Here is an 18,538-nt window from a genome sequence, read left to right on the forward strand (position 1 = left end):
AAAGCAGCATGGAAGAGGGCCTCCATAGAGTTATGAGCAACAAGGATTTTCAGATGTTGTTGACTACCATCATCCCCAACCCAAAGCCCTTTGGAGCTGGGGATTATGGGAGTTGTAGTCAACATCATCTGGAAATTCCTGTTACAGGGAACGCTGCTCTGTAGTGCACTATTACAATATTCATTGTATTGTATCGTGGAACGAAGCTCCCAGCTAGGTTTGTACGGAAAGAGGCTCGTCCAGAGATACAATGTCCCCGGACTGGATAGGACTTGAAGCCAGCACCGTGAATTGAGTCTGGAAGCCAACAGTTGGTATAAAAGATTAGACTAATGAATTCTGGTCACCTGCTTTCTGCCAGAACTCCAGCAGCCACATTCTGGACCACATGAAGATTCTGAACAGTCTTCATTGGCAGCCACTCATAGCATCTTTTACAGCAGTCTAACCTGGAAGTGGGTAGGATATGAGTAACTGAGGTCAGTTTGGGTTTCTCCAGGTTAGGAACACAGCTGACAGTGGTATGAACTTCCTCATCTCTACACCTCCTGGCATGTATGCTTTTCCTTTCTTTTTGATTCTTTCGTCCTGGCTTCTTCCTTTTGGATTGCTAGCTCTTCAAACCTGCTCAGACATAGCTCCAGTAACGAATTAATATGTTCCTTGTATATCTGTGCCACACTGATGTGTAAATATGTATTTTTGGTGTTATCTTCTTTATCCCTACCCCCAAACGATTATTGTGCAACTGCAGTCATAGTGTAGACCTTGTAAAAAAAATCACAATGAGCATTCGACCCCCCAGATTTTACAGACCATCCCAGCTGGCTTTATTATTATGACTTGTGTACCATGATTACGATACTTTTCTCCATATTAAAGCTAATGTAGTGGCTAAGAGATTGTGCAATACATTAAGTTGCCCTCTGTTCAAATCTTCCCATGAATTCCCTAGGAAGATGCCCTTAAGCAACCCACTCTCTCTTAGCCTCATTGCACAGCACATAATTTGTGGCATTTGCTACTACAAAACATGGCAATGCCTGGTAGCTTAGAAGACTTCACAAGGGAACTAGAAAATTCAACAGAGATATGTCTATCAAGGACTACCAGCCATCATCTTGATGATATGGAACCTCCATATTCAGAGGCAGTGTACCTCTGAGTACCAGTTGCTGGTGGTTAAGGGCAGAGGAGGAGAACTGCTCTCATGCTCATCCTATAGGCATCTATTAGGCCACTGTGAGAAACAGGATGCTAGCCTAAAAGGACCCCTTGGTCTAATCCAGCAGATTTATGCTATGTTCTAATCTCTTCACCAATTATTCAGACCTTACTTTAGAGAATTATAAGGATTATTGAAAGACACACAGAGAGAAGTACTTTGAACACTCAAGATGCACTAAGAAATATAATCAATAAAAATTCTTCCGAAAAAAGGTATTGCCACCTGAACTGAGGAAAAGGCTGGTGAAGAAAAGCAACCACAGCTGCTTGCTGCATAATCTCCATTTGTTTCAAAGAGGAAAGTGGAGGGGGTGGGGTTGGAACAGCAGCAGCACCAGCACCACCAAATTAATTCAGATGTGTCAAAATTAATTCAGATGTGGTCAACTGCCATTCCTATTCGAGCACCATTTTAAAAATGTATATAAACTCCTTGCTTCAACCAAATGAAATATTTAACTTCAAAGACCACGAAGCCTATTCAGAACGTTAATGCTGTTCAAAATAGAAGAGAAGCATAATTAAAAGTTTCAGACAATAGGTTTTCTGGCAAGAAAGCAGCTTGCCCAACCGGAACTTACTAATGAGGTCAGAATTGCCTAAGAGCGGAGGCTTCACGGACTTTTCTGATTTGACGAACTTCTCTAATAAAGCATTATATAGGTTGGCCTAAATATTTGTAGAAGGTAAGTGGAAAGGGGTTGAGAGAAAGCTGCAAGTGCAGCAGTGCTAACCTGTTTCCCATCTTCTGGGGGGTAGGTGTTGCCAGAAATCACTGTGAGTATCCATCCCCTGAAATGGTGCTGAGGGCCAAAATGAGTGCGCCTGGCTTATGGACTGTCTGGATTGGGACCCAAGCTGTCATGTCAGGATGTACCTAGGTCTGTGCTAAATTTATGGTGACATTTTTATTTTTATTTTTTGGCAAAAGGTGCTGTTTTGTGAAGGGCATTAAGATGTCTTCAAAAGAGCAGGTCTCTGCTAGCGAGAAGAATGGTTTATGCTGTGAACTAGGGATGTGCACAAAACAGATCTTGCATTTTTTTGGTTTTTGTTTCAAGCTTGAAACAAAATGCAGATGGTTGAAATGTTTCCTCAAAACAGCAGTTGAACCAGTTGTTTCGATGAAACAAAACCTGGATCGTTTTGAGTGTTTCGACCATAGGGAACAATGGAGAAACTCAAAACACCTCATAGTTCCCCATGGATACCTCCTAAAGACACCAAAGTGGGTTCGGTGGTATGGCATGATGAGTGCTACCCAGGACTCAGGAAATCTACTAGTCTGTGACGAGTGAAAAATACCTGACGGGTGGGGGTGAATCCTGACAAGTAATGTACCAACATAGCTTGAGGAAGCATCTGAATAGTACAATATTTTTGTCTTGCTGGTGAACTGAGCCAACATTTCTTGACTCCTGGTGCTACTTATCCACTCAACCCATCTTCTGGAGGCTTTGGAGAAAGGTTAAATTGGTTAAAAGTCACCCACTTGCCTATTCCTTTTGTGGGCTGGGAGGTAAGAACATAAGAACAGCCCTGCTGGATTGGGCCCAAGGCCCATCTAGTACAGCATCCTATTTCATACAGTGGCCCACCAGATGCTACTGGAAACCTACAGGCAGGAGTTCAGGGCATGCCCTCTCTCCTGCTGTTACTTCCTTGCAACTGGTACTCAGAGGCATCCTCCCTCTGAGGCTGGAGGTGGCCCTCCAACTAGTAGCAGTTGATAGACCTCTCCTCCATGAAGTTACCCAAGTACCTCTTCAAGCCATCCAGGTTGTTGGCTGTCACCACATCTTGTGGCAGAGAATTCCACAAGTTCATTATGCATTGTGTGAAAAAATACTTCCACTTGCTGGTTGTAAATTTCCCGGCAATCAGTTTCATGGGATGACCCCTGGTTCTAGTATTATGTGAGAGGGAGAAGAATTTCTCTCTGTCAACTTTCTCCACTCCTGCCTACCAGGTAGGTAGCAGTCTGGAGTGGAAGGCTGGTCTACCCGCTTACGCCAATTGGTAGACGAGCTCTCCCCAGAAAAATGATGCTTGAGTCACCCAAATTGCTTCAAGTCATATTGGGGCTGATTTTCCTTGACCTCAAACTTGGGCGGCTATTATTAGGGCAATTCAATTTGAGGTTGAACCCCCAAATCACTCCTGATTCAACACAAATCTATTTGAGGTTGAATCAAATTACACATTGCTACCAAAAAAGAATCACAGACCCAGGCTCCTATGCCAGCCACAGTACAACATCCTTGGCACAAGTTGCTCTCTCTCACACAATTATGACTCCTTACTTCCTAGCATTGCAACAGTTGCCAAAGTAGCTCTCTTAACAACAAGCATAGCCATATGCTCAACTAGAGCAATTTCATCCACATTTTGATTGAGTACACCTTGCAGTGCAAATTGCAGAGCAGCAAGTGAAGCACAGGTTATTCTCAAGGCCAGACATGGAGATCATCACAGCAATCACCAAGAAATATTCACTTTCACACACACACATACAGCTGCCATTGTCCATTTATCGCCACAACACTATCTCACAAACAAACTAAAGCACAACTCAAGGAAGGCAGAAACCAAGTTCTGCCTTTTGTCAATCTGAGATCCAGCAAAACCAGATAGTTTTAGCAGCATACTTGGTGCTGAGAGAACCACAAAATCAAATCTTCCTTGATTCTTTCCTCCTCTCCTCATGTATTCTCTTCAAGAGAGGCACACTATAAGGGCTCTCTCTGCACCTAGTCATTTTGAATACATTTGAAACTCCCTCCTTTTGGGCTCCCTCCTCGTTCCCTGCAGCCAGTGAGGGCACAGTTGCCCATGACACTTGATTTGTATGATAATAAGCCAACCAAGAAGCAAGGAGATTGCAAGCCATTTGGAAGCCAGTGCCAGAAAAACCAACCAGCAAGGGCCTCCAAAATGGCGCTGCGACATTTCGAATAGAAGCCAGGTTGTTTTGTTCCGAGCGCAAAACACTTGAAACAGCCTGTCTCGAGTCCAAACCTTTTGATGTTGAAATATTTTGCATCTCCCCATTGTGAACTGAGAATGCTCAACCTTTCTTGGCAAGGCATTTTCCAGGAGTAGGGGAGAAATTGAGGCCATTCTCAGGCACAGTGAACATCGGGCTAGGGAATCCCAGCCTGGTTTGCACTGCACGTGAGAACCGCTCGCGGCTCCTGGCCGCGGCTCGGCGGCAAGCCCACCTAAATAACCTCCCCTTTAAATGAGGTTAACGGAGTGAGTGCTCCATTAACCCTGTGTTCCTGGACCCTCCTCCCCCACTCGAGGAGGGGGGATCCCAGAAATGCAATGCGCACTTGTGCAGTGCATTACTGGGGTTTGGGGGATGGGGTGCCGTGCAGCAGTGCTTCCCTCTGCCCAACCCCCAGAGTGCCTGAGCAAGCTGTGCCTGGGACCGGGAGCACCGGAGTGAAGCCCCCGCTTATTTGGGCTTGCAATCCGCCCTCCCAGGGAGAAGGCGCTGATCATCTGTGGGGAGGTAAGCAGCTTCCTCTCTGCAAAACAGGGTAGCCCTTCCCAGTTGATCATGGCAAGGGCTTCATTGTTTTGTAAATTGTCTCCTTTACATTTTTGCCTTTGTTCATGTGTCCCCCTCTCCTGAAGGATTGCAGAAATAGCGTGGGTGCTTCTGCAGGAGATGAATGGCTTTGTGATAAGGGCCCCTCTCACTCTGGCTCAATCCTACATATGCTCAAAATTGGCTTTTGCCTTGTGACTGAAGATTCATACTCTCACTTCCTGAAAAACAAAAAATCACTTTCCGAGCATTGTGATGTTCACAATAGTCGTTTGGGCAAGTGGTGCATTTTTCTCAAAGTGAAAGTTCTGCAAAGTGCAAGGGGGTTCTTGTTTCATCCCCTACTTTGCATCTGGTGTGGTTTTAACCATGTTTCTCATAATTGTCGATAATTTTTAGAAGAGAAATTGTTCAGGGAGGGGGTGGCAGTGAGGATATTATGAGAACGGAAACTCTGGAAGGAGCTCTTTTTACACAGTTTTGTTTTTCCTTAAACAAGGAAAATAAATAATTGGAACGTGCACTGGGGGTGCATTCTTGCTTGCTTTTCTCTCTCTTCCTCTGTCTATACAAGAGGGAGATCTCTCCGAATGTTGGGCAGTGTTTGAGGCATTCCTATCCAAAATGTAGAGCTGCTCATTTTCTCCGTGAGTAAGTAATCTGAATGGTGTAATGCTGTTACCTTACAAGGAAGGTTTGAGCAGTTGTGTAATGCAAACTATATTGGAGCAAAAACAGTAACTGGAAAAAATTAGCTCAACCTTGCAAATAACTGTGCTGAGAATGCTCCCTACATTGCTGCTGCTTGCATTATTTGTAACTCTGTGCTTTTGCTGTTGTTTTTTTAAAAAAAATTCCCCACTACCCCATCTATCAACAATCAACAGGGATCAACAGCAGCGATTGAGCTACACTCATGGTCTCCGTGGTCATGATAGCATTGCCTTGCTCATTTGATGGCACACTCTTTCATGGGCTTCGGCCTTTGGAAGTTTGGCTGGTGATGGCAAGGGGCGGGGGGCCATCTGTGGTGGCCCCCTTGTTGTGGAATTTCTTCCCAAGGGAGACCAATTTGGGCTACTCATAATAGGCTTTTAGGGAGGCATTTGAAATGTTGTTGTTGTTTCAAGCTGTCTGAGATATTTCAGTTATTTAACAAGGATTAGCCATGGATTCTTGCATTTCTGTTTGGGTTTCTTCTCTCAGTGCAGCATTCTTTGTTATAAGCCAGGGGCAGCCCCCTGACTAATTTTCAGTTGGGCCTGTATAGAACTTTGCCCAAAGTTGTCTGCAGAGTCCGCCTGGCATGTTACAGAGATGGCCATTCTCGCTGTGCTGTGCTTTGCCCAGAGCTGGGGTTCGGTGGGGCTGCTTTAAGGGAGACGGAGCCCTCTTGAACTCCTGCACCACCCTGGAAGGTGTGCACCATCTTGCAAGTATAGCCTTTCCCAGCGCTTTCCCCATAGAACTCTTAAGAGAAGGCTCTGGCTCTCTTAAAGGGTTCTCCTGTCGCCGAGAAAAGCACAGTATTGTGCAAAGGACAGGACAGTGGGAAATGGCTATCACACTGAAGAGGGGTTGTGTGTGTTTTTAACCAAAGTGGCCCCCACTTGAAAAATAGTGAAGATCACTGTGTTAGTACTCTTTTGGTTTGAATGTAATTTAGATTTTTGGAGTTTTGTTTTTTTCAATTGTACTTTTGTAAGCCACCTTGGTGGCCTGACTTGGCACCTGAGCAGGATCTAAAATTAACTGAACTGACATGTAAAAATTGTGTGTTCACACACATGCCTTAGAGGGAACTCTGCACAGGAGCTAACTGCAGAATACTGCAATTCAAATGCTGAATTGCAGACCTGACGTAGTTGGTGTTCGGAACAGGAAAGAACCTAGCAAAATGAAAATGGTTGTACGCTTCCTAGAAAGTAATACTTAGTAATATTTAGATTCATAGTTCACCTCTTCCAAGAATTGTCTGAGGCATCTTACAAGTAAAAAACATAAAACGAAAGTGATAAATAACAAGCAGGATACAAAATAGGAACTATCAAGTATAGAATCGGCACAGCAGCACCTAAAACAGTCCAGCTAAAACTCCTAATATAGAAGCAGCAGTAAAACACCAGAGTTCAAACAAAAGAATATTTTTTGTTGGTGGTAGTTACCTGATGTCTGCCTTGATGAAGTTCTGCAGAAAACAGGTTCTGGATGTTGCTCAGCAGCTCAGTTCTTCCTTAATGGGCCCAACGGAGCAGGCCTGCATTTTCTGATACTGGCACAGTGGCTTGAGGAGAGCTGATTGCCCCCCCTTGAATCGTTATGGAGAGGAGGGGACCCTAGCCAGTCTCTTCCACTGTCCTATCGCTACAGATGTTGAAAATCCAGGTGGCCCTCATTATCCGCAGGGGTTCCATTCTCGGCTACAACCACTGATAATAAGACCTCGAGGCAATGTGAATTGCGGGGTTAGGTTCCTGGAGGTTAAAAAATGGAATAAATAAGAGGGGGAAAGTGCCGTACCATGCTCTGTGGGTCTCCAGCTCTCTTGCATTACCCCCCCCCCCATGCCCAATTTCAACAATTTTCCACACACAAACCTGGGATTTATTTATTTTTTAATAACCAAAGAGCCACAAAATGGCTCTCTTCATCAAAATGGTGGCTGGAAATAACCTCAGAGACAATCTCCAGCCACTTAGGAACTGCAGCCATGCAAATTTTAATCCCTTAAAAAAACCACATATGGGTCTCCATTGATCGACTGTGGATATGCAAAACCGTGGGTGTCGGTTATGGGTAACAAGGGTCACCTATAGACTTGAATGCGAGGATCATCATTCTCAAAATGAAGGTATTGCATTTGGTATGTACTAAGTGGCTTATGTGTTGGTGGCATCAGGAGCCATGCTGGAATTGCCATGAAGTGGAGGCCTCTAGGGTCCCAGCTCTTTCATGTATTTTCCCAAATAGAAGATGACTCCAAATTTGACGACCTCTTTAAAAAATAGAGATTAAATATAGGTTGCTAGTATCTTTCAGCCCGTTAAATTAACGGGCGCTAGTAGCTTTCTCCGCCCTCCCCCGCCGCCTCCTCCCGCCTGGGCCCACCGCCTCCTCCAGCCGGGGCCGCTGCCGCCTTGCCCAGCTTACCTCGCCTCCTCGCTTTGCCCGGCCGTCTGGTGTCAGCGGCGGCCGCTTGTCCTTGGCGCGGCTGCCCGGCGGCGGCCGCTTGTCCTCAGCCTGCCGCTGCTCCGCCTCCTCCGGCCGGGGCCGGCGCCATCTGGGGCCGCTGCCGCCTTGCCCGGTTTCCCCCGCCACCGCCTCACTTTGCCTGGCCGTCCAGCGTCGGCGGAGGCCGTTTGTCCCTGGCGCGGCCGCCCAGTGGCGGCCACTGCTCCTCCCCCCGCCCAGCGTCGGCGGTGGCCGCTTCTACTCGGCCCGCCGCTTCTCCGCCACCCAGCCAACATGGCGGCCGGCGCCTGCGTCCGTGTCTACCTCGCCGTGTTCTGCGCACGAGCACCACGCATGCGCAGAACACCCGAAAAAGACAGGGACGCAGACACCAAGCATCTTATTATATAGGATACCTGTATGTATCCAAAAAGAACAGGGCTCTGAATTTAAGATGACTAAGATTTCTATCACTGAAGAACTTAGAAAAAATTAGTTCTGAATTCAGTTAATTACAGTAACCTTTTTATTTTTCTTAGTATTGTTGTGAACATGATGTGGATGTGGACTTTTGAGCTTGTGGTACCTACTCTTCAGTAGTTCTATTCTGAAATTACTAAATTGTGTGATGGAAACCTAAGTCCGCGCACTCATGCTCTCTCTCTCTTAAAATCAAAAAGCCCCAGTTTTTTTTCAAATGCTTATTATGTCTAGCAATAAATATGATCCAATGTTCCTGTTCAAAAGAGGAAATACTGCCTCTGCACCTGGCGGTAGCACATGCTTATCAAAACTAGTAGCCATCAATAACCCTGTCCACCATGAATTCGTCTATCCCCTTTTCAGAAACCATTTAAACTAGTGGTCATCTCCACATCTATAAGATGAACCTATACAGAATCGGAGGTTACCTTTCAACTTCAATCTACAACATGGAACTCACTTTTAATTTTATTATGTACTAGTAATTTTAAGCCTGTTAAAATAACGGGTGCTAGTAGGGTCTCTCTCCCTCCCCATGGCCAGGATGGACCTTTTGTCACAGTTTTTCTCCCTCGCGGGACCGGGTCGGTCCCGCCGCCATCTCTGGTTCTCGCTAGTAGCCTTTCTTTCTTTCTTTCTTTCTTTCTTTCTTTCTTTCTTTCTTTCTTTCTTTCTTTCTTCTCCCTTTCCTTCTTTCCCTCCCTCCCTCCTTCTTTCTTTTGTCCTCCCTCCCTCCTCTCTCTCTCTCTCTTTCTCTCTCTCTTTCCTTCCTCCCTTCCTTCTCTTTCTCTCTCTCTCTGTCTTTTCCTTCCTCCCTCAGCCCCTGGCCCATGGAAGCTGCAAGGTGCTAGATTCCTTTAACCCAAACCTTTCCGATTTTACTTTCCGAGAAAGCTGGGTGCCTTTGGCCAAGGCTGGTTCTGGCTGGCAGGAAAGGAACTCTTTCTTCCCAGGAAAAGCTCAGGGGATCAGTTGGGGTTGTCTCTCATTGTCCAAAACTCAGCTTACTGGCAAGTTTGAACCTGAAACTTGGGAGGGCAACTTGTAGAGAGGGTTTCTGAAACACCCCCCCCCCCGCCGCCAGTCTCGGTGCTGGGCTCATCAGCCACGAAAGTCTCCTGCTTTTATTTCTGTCCCGTGCAGAACCGTGGGTCTCACACCCCCAGCCTGCCCCGTGGGTGCCCTTTCCCGTTGCACCTGGGCCCCTCCCCGGCTCCGGCTGCGCGTTCCATATTACCGGCTCTCCCTGTGTCCGCCTTCTCCCAGCGTTTGCTATCTCCACTTCCCAGGAGCTGAGACTGCCTGGCTTCCCTTTTGCGGTGAGGAACCCTGCTGAGATTTCGGTTGAGCCGGCAAATGCTTTCTTTATAAACACATTTTCACAGCTTAAACGCAGGCATCTGTCAATAATGAAAACCCCTCCGCTCCTCTTTTCAATAATGAAAATCCCTCCGCAAAAAGAAGGGGGGCCCTTCTTTTTGCTCTGGTTTTGGGCTTGTGGGGGGGTGTTGCTTTACTGAGTGCTTTTACTTGTTTTACTATTGTGTGTGTTGGCTTTTGGGTGTTTTGGTGGGCGGGGGGGTATTGTGCTTAGTGCTTCTCCTTCTTCGTTTTAGCGGCAGGGCTCGTCCCGCCGCTTCCGCCTCTGCCTTCCCCCGGTCTCCACTTCTCCTCATTCATTTTAGCAGCAGGGCTGGTTCCGCTGCTGCCGCCTCTGCCCTCCCCGGTTACCGCTTGTTTTCCTTCGTTTTTGCGGAACGGCTGCTCCCGCCACTGCCGCCTCTGCCCGGTCCCCACTTCTCATCCTCCTTTTTAGCAACTGGGCTGGTCAGAAAGAGCGAGAACTGTTTTTGCTGCTACATTTTCTCTTTGGTAGTGAACCTGGTGCCCACCGCTGCCGCCTCTGCCCTCTTGGGGCAAGTGCCCTAGAAGATACGCCGGTCCCTCTTCTTTGAGACCGGCACTGCTACCGGCTGCCTAGGCAGGTTGCTTCCCCGATGTGCCATTAGTACACCAATACTTTGGTGGAAATTGGATAATGTTTGCAGGTGTAGAGCAAGTCAAGAGAGGCTAATCTAAAGTGAGCTAATTTTGTGTTTGTTGGATCACAGCATGTTTAAACTGGCTGAATGCTGCCAGTAAGGTGCTATATCAAGCTTTGCCTGGTGGAGCCTGTCCCTAATGAGGACACCATTTTACCTCTTAGAAGCTGCCAGGTTTCTCGGCTTTCTTGCTTCTGTTATCTTCTTAATTGTGTGTTTTTTGTGTTTGTGGTGTTTAATGTTTTTTAAGGTTTTAAATATAACTTATGGAATTTTACTGTGTATTCTCTTTTGTAAACTGCCTTGACATACATTATGAAAGGCGGTATAAAAATTGAACAATCAATATAAATAGCAAATTGCTGCTGCTAAGACCTGTAAGCAAGCTGGTTTGGGAACTGTACTACTGGTTGCAGCTGCTGTTAGTGATGCATTTCCAGTTGCCATAATTCTACACTGGGTTAATCAGAGTTCTCTAAAGATCTGTTTTTGAAGTTGAAACCAGCTTTGGGGTTGTAATTTAGAGCACTTACAATGGCCCTAGATACTTGAACAAGGAATCAAATGAAACATAGTATACAGATTTTCAGGAAAATAGTGTGTGCACCAATGAGAAACTCAATAAAATAAAATACATAAAACCCCATAATAAACGTAGGCTGCTGTCATATGGTACATCTGTAGTAAGTGGCTAGAAGAGTTCTGGTCAGTTGATTGAACTAAGCCTTCCCTAGACATTGTCTCTGCTGCCATGGTGTTATGGAAAGTCCATAAACACTCCAAGTGCTCAGAAGGCTGAAGTGCTATTAGCATATAAAATCGAGAGAGAGGGATGGCTCTATATTTTTGGTCAAGAAGGAAATAGACAATACTAATGTGGTGTTGGTTAATCATTCTCTGTGTGTAAGAATATTATATATGTTTAAGAGTGGTATGTGAATGACACGTAAGGTGTATATGAATGTGAATAAAGGAGTGTATGGGAGAGAGCTGGTCTTGTGGTAGCAAACATTAGTTGTCCCCATTGCTAAGCAAAGTCTACCCTGGTTTGCATTTGAATGGGAATGTGAGCACATTTGAATGGGAATGTGAGTAAGATATTTCCCTTAGGGGATGGGGCTTGTCTGGGAAGAGCATCTAGGTTCCAAATTCCCTCCCTGGCATCTCCAAGGTAGGGCTGAGAGAGACTCCTGCTGCCTGCAGTCTTGGAGAAGTTGCTTCCAGTCTGCATAGACAATAGTGAGTTAGATGGACCAATGGTCTGACTTGGTATAAGGCAGCTTCCTGTGTTCCTATGGATGCAGAAATGCATATTGACACATGCGCATAGGTGTCCATTTGTGATTCCTGACTTGCTCTTCTGGTCGCACATACACAACTTAATGGTGTACATGTGATTAAAGCTGTTCAGTCAATTATATGGATCCTAATGCTAATGTCTATCTTGATTTTTACAGGATTAGCTCAGAAAGGAGAAAAGAGAAGTCTAGAGATGCAGCCAGGTGCCGGAGGAGCAAGGAATCGGAGGTGTTCTATGAGCTTGCTCATCAGTTGCCTCTTCCCCACCATGTGAGCGCACATCTCGACAAAGCCTCAATTATGAGGCTAACTATCAGCTATCTGCGCATGAGAAAGCTGCTTGATGCAGGTGAGAGTTTGCCGGGGTGGATGGATGGCTGTCAAAGGACCTGAATCCTGATGCGAAATAGGGGTTGAAATGACCAGTGAATAAATACTTAGCTGTCTGTGTTGTTATTATTGATTTTTTGATTTGATTTGATTTGTATACCGCCCTTCCAAAATGGCTCAGGGCAGTTTCCAATTAAAACAAACCACTAAAACAGTAAAGAGCTAAAACAAATTAAAAAACAACATAACAATTAACAATTTAAAAACATTTTAAAACAACAATTAAACAATTACAGTGATTAAAAACCCAGAAATTGGGTTTTGAATTTTAAAATAGACCAAATATTAAAACCCATATGGTGTTACAATATTCTGAAACTGCATCACTTCCCAGCAGCTTACATCTTCCCCCCCACATTGGATCAGATAAGTCATTTCTTGGAAACATTGTAGGAGGGAAGCCAAGAGCTTTAGCTTTCATTGTTGAGACTCAAAGCTTACAGCCTGGTACCAAGTTAGCTTAAGGACCACTTTTGTCCATGTGTACCTTAAGATCTTCATTCTAGGCCTTGCTCTCTGGTCCACCGTGGGCACAGACCTGCCTCGGGTTGACAGGGATCTGTGGTAGTTCCGTATAATTGGAACTGCCTAGAAGATCTAACAGTCTCCCTTACTTACACTCTTTTGATTGTCTTAACTATTTAATCTTTTGATGCTGGTTTTAACATGGTTTTGTTTTGCTTCTGTTGTCTTGTCAGTTGACATATTTGAATTTCTTGTGTTTGTACTTCTTCATATAAGCTGCTTTGGGGAAATTTACTGGATTTTACCCAATTGTTCTTAGAAAAGTGGTGTAGATATATTAAAAATAAATGAACCAATTTCTATTGATGCTACAAGGTTGAGCTGATTTGTTGGGGTTTATGCATATTCATTGATCTACTTGCATAAAATCCCCAAATAGTTGTAGATTTAATGTTGCATTACTTAACTAATGCAATTTGTGGGAGAGTTCTAGTGTTTGTGCCCAGGGCCTTTCAATTAAGATGACTGTATTCAATATTTTAAGTATTAACAGGAGAATAACAATTTCTGTAGTACAAAAATCAAATTTTGTATCTCTCAGGTTAGCAGAAACTCCTCCCAATAGCCCTATTAAACCACCAACCCTCGGCAGAATAGTTTAATTTTAAAGAACATGAGAGTTTTGAGAACTCGGAAAATACTCAAGCTATAAAAAGAAAGAGAACATAACAGTGACGGGAGCACCACTGGTGGTTGGTGGGTTAAAGAGATCTTAAAGATGTAGGAGGGCTCTGAGGCTGGAAAATTTAGTTACACTGTACTTTTGTTTGAAAAACATTTGTAATTGTATTTGCTTGCAGTTAGACCCCCTGCCTGTATCTTATGTCTTTTTTTCTTTCATTTTAAAATTGCTGATATGGTGGTCTAAGACCAAAATAAAGATTGACATTGGCTTGCGCTTAATGATTTGGCTTTGTATTGTAACCTGCCTGCTATGTCTTCAGGTTAGGGTGGTATTGCGAGAGAGAGAGAGAGAGAGAGAGAGAGAGAGAGAGAGAGAGGGGCAGTATCTAGACTGTTATGACTAAGTCCATTTATATTAATGGGACTTGCTAGTCATAACTAACTTGCCCCATTAATTTCATTTGTGAATATTCATGACTGACTAGTCTGGATGCTATCCAAGATATCTAGTGGAGTATTAATACAGGTTCTGTTTAGGCAGATCCAATCTCTCTTCCCAAATCAGTCTTTTGCTATATGATTGGTATAGTTTTGTAATGCTGCTTGTTGATCTTTAAAATACTTCTTGCAAAATGGTAAACGTTAACTTTGGTAACAGTTCAAGTTTGTCTTATGCATATTCCTCCTTCTAGATGACCTGGAAGCAGAAGCTGAAATGGAGACACAGCTGAATTGTTTTTACTTAAAAGCTCTTGATGGATTTGTCATGGTTCTCTCAGAGGATGGGGATGTGATCTACCTGTCTGAAAATGTGAACAAGTGTATGGGACTCACACAGGTACAAAATGCAGCAATTCCTTCCACTTTGGCTAGATAGTGGGAAAGGAAAGGTTGTGCTGTCGAGTTGGTGTCAACTCCTGGCAACGACAGAGCCATACGGTTTTCTTGGTAGAATACAGGAGTGGTTTACCATTACCTTCTCCTGCACAGTATGAGATTATGCCTTTCAGCACCTTTCTATATCTCTGCTGCCCAATATAGAAGTTTCCCATATTCTGGGAAACACACCAGCAGGGATTCGAACCAACAGCCTCCTTCTCTGTAGGCAGGTTGCTTTCCCGCTGCGCCCTTAGGTGGCTTGGCTAGATAGTACCCACTGTAATTATAAGCCAAAGTCCCACTGACTTAGAACTGCTGAATCTGGAATATGTCCAGTGTGGTATTCACTATAAATATGTATTGAGCTAGACTGATCCCTCTTTCTTTTACAGTTTGAGTTGACTGGACACAGTGTGTTTGATTTCACTCATCCGTGTGACCACGAAGAACTGAGAGAAATGCTCACCCACCGGAATGGTGAGAGAAAAAACTTTTTCTGGTTTTTGATTTTGGGCCAGATGGCCCTCATCTCCAATTGCTCCTAATACTAGTTTAAATATGTGCATAACTGCTTACTTTAGGGGATGGCCTGATGAAGTTGCCTCACTTGTTTTTAATATATTTGTATTATATTTAAGAGGCAGCACACTAATATATTTAAAGTGTCTTTTTCACAAGGCAATAAACAATCAAACACTGGAATACAACAACCACAGATGACAACACTGGCAGCAGAGCAGGCTAAAGCAGAATTTAAAATGCAGCATAAAAATAAATTATTACAAGCCAAGCAAAATAAAAAGGCATAGGAACATAGGAAGCTGCCTTATACAGAGTCAGACCATTGGTCCATCTAGCTCAGTAGTGTCTACTGAGACTGCAGACAGGCAGTAGCTTCTCCAAGATTTCAGGCAGGAATCTCAGCCATATTGGAGATGCCAGGGAGGAACCTTCTGCATGCAGGTGCTCTTCCCAGAGCAACCTCATTCCCTAAGAGGAATATCTTTAAAAGTTCACACGTGTAGTCTCCCATTCAAACGCAAACAAGAGTAGAGCCTGCTTAGCAAAGGAGGCAATTCATGCTTGCTACCACAAGACCTGCTCTCCTCCTCCTTAAAAGCAGTCAAAGTGGGGGCTTGACGAATCTCCCTAATTCCTAAATAAATTCTGCAATGCCCAAGACTGCTTTGAGTCTTGGTGTCCAGTAGAAATCGAGATCCAGTTCACATGCTTGCCCAGTTAAGTGGGGAGAAGTGGGCAGTTGAACCCCCAAGTCTGCCCATCCATCACAATGCACTTTGCTCGCATGAGTGCTCCAGATATGTATAGGCTTGACTCGTGCCATCTCTGATCTCTCTTCTCCCCCTCCCCAGCATTTGAGGGGCAGGGGCCCACCGCCAGCTCTATGAGAGAACTTGTAAAACACGTGCTCCACACACAGGGCTGTATACTCTTAGGCCCAATTGGTGTAACTCCCTTTCCTCCAAAAATGGATGGTGGGGGGAGTTTATGCAAATCAAGCCATTGGTCCTATATGCAAAGAGGACCCTCGGACAGGTGAGTGTGTCTGCCTCTCCTGAGTATCTAAAATGTTTGGCAATCGTCGGTCTTCTCCTGGCCAGGCCAGCAAGTTAACTGTTCAAGATGTGGAGCAAGCGCTGTGTTGGTGTGGCACGCCAGCCTGTCCAGCAGCATAATACGTGTTTTCATTTCTGCCACCGCAGTGGTACAACCCCAGGCAAGTGATATACTTGTGGGCTTGCAGTTTTATTAGTATTATCATTATTATCATTATCATCATCACCATCAATTGAATTTCTATGCTGCCTAATATAGAAATCTCTAGGCAGTGTACAGTTTAAAACACAATATAAAATATCAAACACTTAAAACTCATAAAACAGGTAACTTAAAAGGCGCATAAGAGGATGGGCATGTTATGCTTGCTTTGCAAAAGATACTGTTGAGCTACATCAGTGCAAATTAATCTGTGGCATCATAGCTGTTCTTCTGTTCGTTCATTGTGTTGGTAACAGTTGGGTGTGTCTTGCCTGGATTTCTCTGGTCTACAAAGCTGTTGCCTATCTAGATGATGGAAACTTGTTACTAGTTTAATCCACCCATGTTTGTGTTGCCCTCATGTCTTGTAAACTCGTATCTAAAATGAGCACCTGTTTCCTACGCTTATTGTCCCTAAGTTAATTGCAGCATGTTCTAAAGGTGGCCTAGTAATGATCCACATAAGAGCGGCTATACTGGTTTGGCCTGGTGGTGTGTCCAATGCAACAATGTCTAAATCTTGTTGTTTTCAGCTGTTCAATGGAGTATCCCAGGGGTTCTCAAACTTGGGTCCCCAGATGTTGTTGGACTAAAGCCCCGGTCATCCCATGCCAGTGGCCAAAGGCCACTGTGGTAGGGGATGATGGGAGCTGTAGTACAACATCAGGGGGCTCAAGTTTAAGAATCTCGGAATATGGTATTGAAGGGGTCATCTGTTCCCTGCCATAACTCCTCCAGTAGTCATTAGCATCTTCTCTCTGCTTTTTGGAGCAACTGTTTAGTCCAAGTGCAACTTCCTCGCATAAACTCAAGTTAGTAGCTATGTCAATTTGCCCATGAAGGACATGGTCAACACTACCCCACCCCCAACCAAAAAGGAAAATGAGTTGTCTTCAACAGTTTCCTTCCTGTGACCAAAAAATTCCCAGAGTGCAGACTTACCTCAGAAACCAATTGCATGTTCCTACTGCAATAACTTTGTAGCCTGGTGTCCCGTATTGAGTACTAGGGTTAGTGTTTATCCACAGTCAAGCATCACCAGTGTATTCTATATTTTAAGTTTCTTACCTTGTGTTATCAATAAAATACCTACTTTTGTAACAGAAAAAAACAGGAGTCAATGAACAGATGCCACAAGACACCCTTGCTTTTATCTGTGTTTGTAGGGTGTGGGGTGATGTACACTGTTCATTGTGACACATGTTCTGGTTATCACAGTTACTTTTCCTTGAAGTCCAATTGGTTGTGGGTTTTTAATTTTTTAAAAAATTATTTTAAACACCACTAAATCTACCTAGGGGGATGTTTTCTCTATTCCCACTCCCCTCCATCCAGCAAAGGGTGTCATATTTTTCTTCTGGCAAGGTTAAGGTTCTAGGGTTCCCCTGGGTGGTGTGCTGAATTCGGCTTGTGTTTTTGGTGGTTACTGAAAGTTCAACAGGCCAGTTGAGACAGAAAGGCAACTCTCTCTCTCTCTCTCTCTCTCTCTCTCTCTCTCTCTCTCTCTCTCTCTCTATGCATTAAGCCTGTTACTGTCTTTGTTTCAGTTCTCTGCTGGGCTCAGTATTGTGTAAATTGGAAAATACCACTGATGTTAGTTTTTTTCTTTCTTCCATTAGGTCCTGTGAAAAAGGGGAAGGAGCAGAATACAGAACGTAGCTTTTTCCTCAGAATGAAGTGTACGTTGACCAGCAGAGGAAGAACTGTCAATATAAAATCTGCCACATGGAAGGTAATTGGCCTTGTTCTCTGAAAGCAAGTTGCTTTTGAATTAGGATGGTTGGTGTCTGAGTGCAGTTGGTCCCCTTCACGTCTGATCCTTTGAGGAACATCAAAATAACACTTGTGTGAAGGGATGGATTGGGTGGATATTGTAGCAGTGGCCTCATTGCATGTTAGATGTGTCTTCTGCTTCTTTTGACCTCTTTTGGGGTATGGGATTGCTATAGCCAAAAATCAGTACTAGTATGCTCTTGAAATGCGTGAGTAATTGCATTTCCAATATCTGTTTTGGATACTGTTTTGGATACTTGGATTTGCTTGACTCAGATTGGTGTTGTCAATTGGCACCAGCAGAAGAAATTGGGGAGCTGGGAAGAAAGCAAAGCAGGGAAAGAGGCATTCAATGTTTGCTGCAAGTCCATTTAGCGGAACCCCTAGCCAGTTAGAAAATGTGTCTGCATGGCCCTTGGACAAGAGATGTCCCACCTTGTGGCATTTACAGGCTTTGGAGCATATGTGTGACTTCCTGTTACAGCAATGGTGCTTTTCATAAGAACCCCACGAGTCAGGGCCACAGTAAGAGAGCACTCCACTTCAGTGGGGAAAATGGCACGTATGCAGCTCTAGGAGTCGTGGAGTGCTTCAGTCTCTTGTCTGAGCTGCAGAGAAGGCAGTGGCACTGCACTGGAGAAGCGGGCAGATGTGCAAGCCCCAAGGCCACCTATGCCCTCTCCGGGCTCAGGAGCCCTCCCATCCAGGTGTGTCACGATTGCCTGGGCTGCTTCTGTCACAAGTGCACATACTTAATCCTTCTGTATAGTAGACCATCCCTGTCAACAAC

The 18,538-nt window shown here is 44.5% G+C and overlaps 1 protein-coding gene across 1 annotated transcript in view; it reads left to right on the forward strand.

Annotated features, from left to right (window-relative positions):
- The window catches only part of HIF1A (hypoxia inducible factor 1 subunit alpha), a 66,772-nt gene that overhangs the window by 32,318 nt on the left and 15,916 nt on the right, over positions 1-18,538 (forward strand). The window contains exons 2-5 of the mRNA XM_053284422.1: positions 11,937-12,127; positions 14,010-14,155; positions 14,589-14,673; positions 17,595-17,707. Of these exons, the coding sequence (XP_053140397.1) occupies positions 11,937-12,127; positions 14,010-14,155; positions 14,589-14,673; positions 17,595-17,707 (535 nt within the window). The remainder of the gene's footprint in view (positions 1-11,936; positions 12,128-14,009; positions 14,156-14,588; positions 14,674-17,594; positions 17,708-18,538) is intronic.

The sequence above is a fragment of the Hemicordylus capensis genome, chromosome 1 (genome assembly GCF_027244095.1).
Source record: "Hemicordylus capensis ecotype Gifberg chromosome 1, rHemCap1.1.pri, whole genome shotgun sequence".
NCBI classification, from domain to species: domain Eukaryota; kingdom Metazoa; phylum Chordata; class Lepidosauria; order Squamata; family Cordylidae; genus Hemicordylus; species Hemicordylus capensis.